Below are 6,471 nucleotides of genomic sequence, written 5' to 3'. Positions count from 1 at the left end.
TGCAACGGCCTAGGCAGCTTCTAAAGCTATATTAATAACGCCTTACAGGACTACCTCAACAACTTCTACTCTACGTACCTAGACGATATACTTATTTATAGCGATAACCCTTCTAAGCATACCAAGCACGTTTAAAAGGTCCTATAGCGCCTTAGGGACGTAGGACTTTACATTAATTTAAAGAAGTGCGAATTCTTAGTCATAGAAGTAAAATACCTTGGACTAATCGTCACTACCAAGGGTGTCCATATAGACCCTGAGAAGGTATATATAATTACTAAATAGTAAACCCCTAACTGCATTAAAGACGTATAAGCTTTCCTCAGTTTCGCCAACTTTTATTAAAAATTCATATACAACTTCTCGGGTGTTATAGCACCACTTATAGCAATGATGCGAATAAAGGGCCTTTCTATAAAAGGAAGAAAAACATATCTATATTTTATCTGGACACCTAAATGCGAGAAGGCGTTCCAAGACCTTAAAGATGCTTTTACCAAAGCACCTATCCTAGCTTACTTTATACCAGGACAACAACTCTATCTTAAGATTAACTCCTCAGACCACGTTAACGCAGGCGTCCTCTCCTAGATAGGTGACGACGGTCTCCTCCACCTAGTCGCATTCTATTTATTTAAGCTTACACTATAAGAATATAACTACAAGATCTATAATAAGGAACTTCTCGCGATTATATAAGCGTTTAAGGAATTCTAACTAGAACTCTTCTTAGCAGAACCTAATTAGCCAACTAAAGTCTTTACGGATTATCGCAACCTTAAGTACTTTATAACTATAAAACAGCTAAACTAACGCCAAGTACGCTAGAACAAGTTCCTCTCTAGTTTTAACTTTAAAATCATATATAGGCCAGGAGTATAAGGTACTAAGCCTAATAGCCTAATACGCCGCTTACAAGACCTTCCTTAGTCTAAAAATAACCCCTATAACCAGTTCTAACAACAGACGATCCTAAAAGCACGGAATTTGGCCCTAGGTATGCTACCTACAATAGAGCTAACTATACCTTAGCTCTACACCATAAAACTAAAATTACCTCCTAAAATTAACGAGCTTATTACTACGGCATATAACACCTCTATTAACCTATTACTACATTAACTTATTACCGCAAAGACCGCTAGCGCCCATACGCTACCAACTAAACTCTAAAGCTTAGGCCAGATTAATATAGCAGCCTTAAAAGTAAAAGAGAACAGGCTCTATTATAGAGGCCGTCTATTTATCCCTAACTTAGAAAATCTACAACGGTAACTAATCTAAATGGCCCACGACCTCTAATTAAGCGGCTACCTAGGCAGAGGAGGAACCTATAAGCTTCTTAGCCGATACTACTTCTAGCCTAAAATAATAGACTTAGTCGAACGCTTTATAGGCGCCTGTTATAGTTATAAGCGCGCTAAGGCCTTTAATACAAAGTACTAAGGACTACTATACCCTCTACTAGTACCTATACGACAATGGGCAGATATCGCCATAGATTTCATTGTTAACCTACTACCCTATAAGCGATATAGCCGTACCTACAAGAACATCCTTATAATAATATACCGACTTATAAAAGAGCGCCACTACGTCCTAACCAAAGGTATAGCCATCAGCAACGTTACTAACGCCTTCCTCCGCGAAATCTACCGATTATATAGGTTACCTAACTTGATTACGTCCGACCGAGGCATATAGTTCGGCTCTAATATATGGAGACGAATCTGCCAACGCCTTAGCATCTCTATTAAGATATCTACATCCTTCTACTACGAAACTGCTGGGCAACCGGAAAACGCTAATGCTAGCATAAAAGCATACCTACGACAGGTAGTCGCCTATAGTTAAGATAACTAGGTAGATTACCTCCTACTAGGTGAATTCGTAGCGAATAACTATATCTTAACTACTACAGGACTTACCCCGTTCTTCGCAAATAAGGAATATCACCCCCAATCTAGTATAGAACCACCAGAACCTATTAATAAGAAACTACTATATAGAAAACACCTTAAGATGCTACTTACCAACCAGCATGCAGACCGTATAAAAAATCTACTCGACTACTATAAGGGAGAAATAGCCTAGGCTTAAGCAAAGCAGGCCTACTTCGCCGACTATTATAAAACGCCACCACCGGAGATGCGTATTGGCGACTGGGTATGGCTAGATATACGCAATATCTCTACGCAGAGGCCTATAAAGTCACTCGATTATAAGAACCTCGGCCCCTACCTAATTAAATAAGTCATTAACAGGGGAGCCGCATACGAGCTAGAGCTCCCGCCTGCCCTAGCCACCCGCGGGATATAGCCTGTATTTCACCCATAACTACTATACCTTTACCAGCCTAACCCCTTACCGGGGCAGATATAGCCTAAACCCCTACTAGTACTAATCCGAGACAAGAACAAAGACGAGAACCACGAGGAGTGGACCATTAAACGAATTATTAACTCTAAATACTTTAGCAAAGGCAGAGGATAACGGCTCTACTATAGAGCTATATACACAGGATTCGATATAGATTAGCCAAAATAGCAACTATAGGAAGACTTCAAAAATGCAAAGGATTTAATCAGCAACTTTTACCACGCGAACCTATAGAAACTAGGCCTAAGCAGAGATTTTATACCTAATCCTCTATAGGAGCCTTTATAGAGTTAAACTGTTATACATTGCCACGTAGGGGCAAATTGCCGTTAGATTACCGTTAGATTGCGGCAAAATGCAATTATGTGACCGGAATATCGTTAAGATGTCCAGGAACTTTAACCGGCGGTCAAAGTTGTCTAATTGGTTGGATTCTTAGATGCNAAGCCTTATTACATAACGTTGTTTTAAGCCTTTAGCNATACCCCCCTTTCTTCTTTTCTATACCCTAAGTGTCCCTTNTATATNTATATAGTAACCACAGCGTCNCCGGAGCTCCGCCTCTATAGGAGGGGGGGTAGTGTTACAGAACCCCACCGCAGGGGCCTCCATAGGAGAGCCCCGTGCTCTCGCGTACACCTCGCGTACAGCTTATGTCAGCTACGCGTAGGTATATCACCTCCTTACGCCCTCGACCCTTACGATTGATCGCGCAACGTCTTGTAGACTCCTCGAATACATACGTCTTGTAGCCACTGCCCCGTCCCGTGACACTAGCGCTCTCTAAATCGTGACGAGTATATAGCGATATGCGCTTACTTTATTAGTGAGGAGTATAAGCTTAAGTACTATCTTCTAGGTTTCCGGAAAGTAAATAGAGCAAAATCTAGCCAATTAATTGTAGAAATTATAGCTAATGTTATTACTAACTACAAGATTGGCCAGAATCTTGGGGCGTTTATAATGGATAATGCTACAGATAATAATACTATGCTAAAGGAGCTAGCAACTCGGTTTAATATTAATGTTGGCCATTTACACCTACGATATCTTGGTTATATTATTAACCTAGTTATTAAGGCCTTACTATTTAGTAAGGGCGTTAGTAAGCTTAAGTGGAAGCTAGCTAGTGCTTTATACGATAAAGTATTTAAAATTTAGAATAGTATAGGCCCAATTGGCAAGCTCTATAATATCTATATCTATATTAACTATAATTTAATAAGGATAATAACATTTAGAGAGTGCTAGGAGGAAGACTTCTAATATTACTAGCTTCTTATAGATAGAGGAATTTAGTAGAATTTAACTAAGGCTATAATTTCTCGTGGTATATCCTATTTCTTTTATTTATATAACGGTACTAGAGCACATTATTTACTATATTGCCGCTATATTGCCACAATATACCGCATATTGCTATTATACCGCATATTACTATATTACATATTGCCATTCTTAGTTACTACTAGGGGTATTATACTACGCGCTATTTCTTGGCTCTTTACGGCCGTAATAAGTCACTATAAGTTGCCAGCTGGTAACTTATACCGTATATTCCTATAGTAGCGCTTATAGTAACCTATATAACTTAGGTATACTATATAATAAGCCTTAACGGTTAGCTATATAAATTTATTTACATCGGTCTTAGTAACCCCTTCTTCTTTTCCTTAATTTAGTATTATAAAGATAGCAATTATTTAAGGCTCGGTTTAGAGCCATTCGTCTAAGTTATTATAATTTATATTAGCTATTATACTAATAAATGCTAGCAATTAAACTACGTGCTGCTATTACCCTTTACTAAACCCACTAGAAACTTCTAAACTAGTAGGGTGCCTATAACCTTTAATAAGACTTTCTATAAGAGGCTAATTAGGAGGACCTAATTAGGTAGTAAAAAATACTAGTTCCCTTTTGGGAGCTTTGTAAATAAGAGGAAGGTTAAGTATAATAAGTTAGTTAAGAGGGACAATATAGCGCACTATAGAGAGTTCTCTATAGTATAAACTTTATATATAATATTCTCAAGAAGGCGCAGAAGGAGATTAATAAGTCTAATGCCGATTTTAAACGAACTAAGCACTACAATACTGGTATTAACACGGCCTGGCTAAAGCTTAAGAAGTACTTTAAGCTAATAGATTTCTTACCTCTTTACGTTATAGCTATTATCCTTTACCCTATACGGCGATTTAAGTACTTTAAGGATAAGTAGGCAGAGCATCTAAGTTGGGTTAAGACCGCAAGGAAGGTATTTAAAGACCTTTTCCTAAGTTATTATAAAAAGGTTCCTAATATTAATTCCGCCTTTAACTTTAAGAATTAGCCAAATAATGCAAAATCTTCCTACCTTACATACGACGAATTCTTAGTTAATTACCTATTACGGAAGTATTATAAGCAGAAGAAGAAGGATATAGATAGTCTGGAGCTTAATACCTATCTAAGGTCTTTTAATTACCGGCTTCTATTAATTAAGGACCTGCTTATATAGTAGAAGGAGCATTAAACTAACTTTCCTATCCTTGCATATATGGCATTTAACATATTCTTAATACTAGCAATAAGTAGTAAGGTAGAACGCGTGTTCCCAGCGGCTAAAAGGCTTATTACGGATAAGCGAAATTACTTAGGAGCAGAGGTTATAGAGGCTAGTAAGTATTAGAGGCACTAGCTAAAGGCAGATTTTGTAAATTAAAGCGAATTCTAGCGAATTCTTGCAATTAATGAGCTTAATATCTTACCTTTTGTTCTTTCTGCTACTATATCGCGGCACGTTGCTAGGACAACCCCCTAGCTAAATAATTGATTAGAAGTTTAATTAAATTAGCCGTCAATTAGGCTAGCTTTAATCAAATACGGCCTGTGCGTCAATCAATTAAATATCCCGCCAATCAATCAGGATATTTGATTGTTGGCAGCACTAGTGGCGATTGGCTATTTTAAGAACGACGGCATGATAAAAGAAAAGTTTATAGAGTGGAATGGTTTACGGATTTATAAGACTTTAGATTTTGGAAGACAAACACTATATAGTATCATTTTCTTAGGCCGCAAAGATAGCCTTATTAAGAATTGGGGCTTCTTAATTAACCTTAAAGTTAAGGTTGTCCCTACGCTCCTGGAGATACCTAAGATCTAAGCTGCTATAGCCTTTATACATCGCGAAAGGCTTATGGCATTTCTGTCGCCTCTTAGAGTGGATCTATTTAAAGTACGCCTAATACTTTTGGATTACTATGACAAGTTTTATGTCCCGGACTATATTAGAGCTGTTACTTTCCTACCGCTAACACTAAATGGAAAAGTGGACGTCCACTTATTTAGGATATAGCTTAACTCTAGTATTTCTAATACTACTAAATTAGTATAACGCGCTACAACGAATATAAATATCTTAAAGACCGCGATATCTATCGCATTATCTCTACCCGTAGTAGATATTTCTGAAGATTCTTCTTTCTGGGACCTTAGTGGCAACTTACTGTCTGCTATTAGAGTTCTTTCTTATCTTTATATATAGCAACTATCTATTTCTCTAATACGGCTTTTTTTACTTCCTAATTTAACTTCTATATCTACAGAGTTAATAGAAATATAATAAACCCCCGAGCCTAATTATAATAAAGCGGCCCTTACATAACTGAAAAAAGACGTTCTCTATCTGCTTAAATCTAATATACCTATTACTCTAGTCTAACTAGGCATTATACGTTCCTCGCTTTATAGCCCCACTATAGGATATATGCTAGTATTAGTGTTGTTAAATATAACCTACTAATTATTCGATATAAAGCAATTTAGGTACGCCTAGGAGATTGTATTAGCTAGATATTTAATATTTTAGACGTCTTTTAATATTATAAATAGGTTGCAGAAGCTTAAGGCCCGCTATAAATATAATTAGAGGTAGAACTATATTACTACTAAGCAGCTAGAATACACGGTTGAGGAAGAATTATTAGCCCTATTTAATCTGACAAGTAATATCTACTAAGGATATATCTTTAATCCAGTTAACGCTTTCTGGCTAATTATAGTTCTGGGCTATAAAGCTATCCTTCTTTAGCTTATTTATTATAGTTA

General features: G+C 37.0%; 1 protein-coding gene across 1 annotated transcript; it reads left to right on the top strand.

Annotated features, from left to right (window-relative positions):
- Window positions 1–5,311: 5,311 nt before the first annotated feature.
- Window positions 5,312–5,527, top strand: K441DRAFT_598789 (uncharacterized protein; the record flags this gene model as incomplete). The annotated part of the gene is made up of 1 exon (XM_067645128.1): window positions 5,312–5,527. A coding segment is annotated over one exon (216 nt), but the record flags the coding sequence as incomplete, so codon positions are not given.
- Window positions 5,528–6,471: the final 944 nt, after the last annotated feature.

The sequence above is a fragment of the Cenococcum geophilum genome (genome assembly GCF_001692895.1).
Source record: "Cenococcum geophilum 1.58 unplaced genomic scaffold K441scaffold_124, whole genome shotgun sequence".
In the NCBI taxonomy this organism is placed as follows: Eukaryota; Fungi; Ascomycota; class Dothideomycetes; order Gloniales; family Gloniaceae; genus Cenococcum; species Cenococcum geophilum.
The sequence above is the reverse complement of the archived record's forward strand: the minus strand, read 5'-3'. Positions and strand labels throughout refer to the sequence as shown.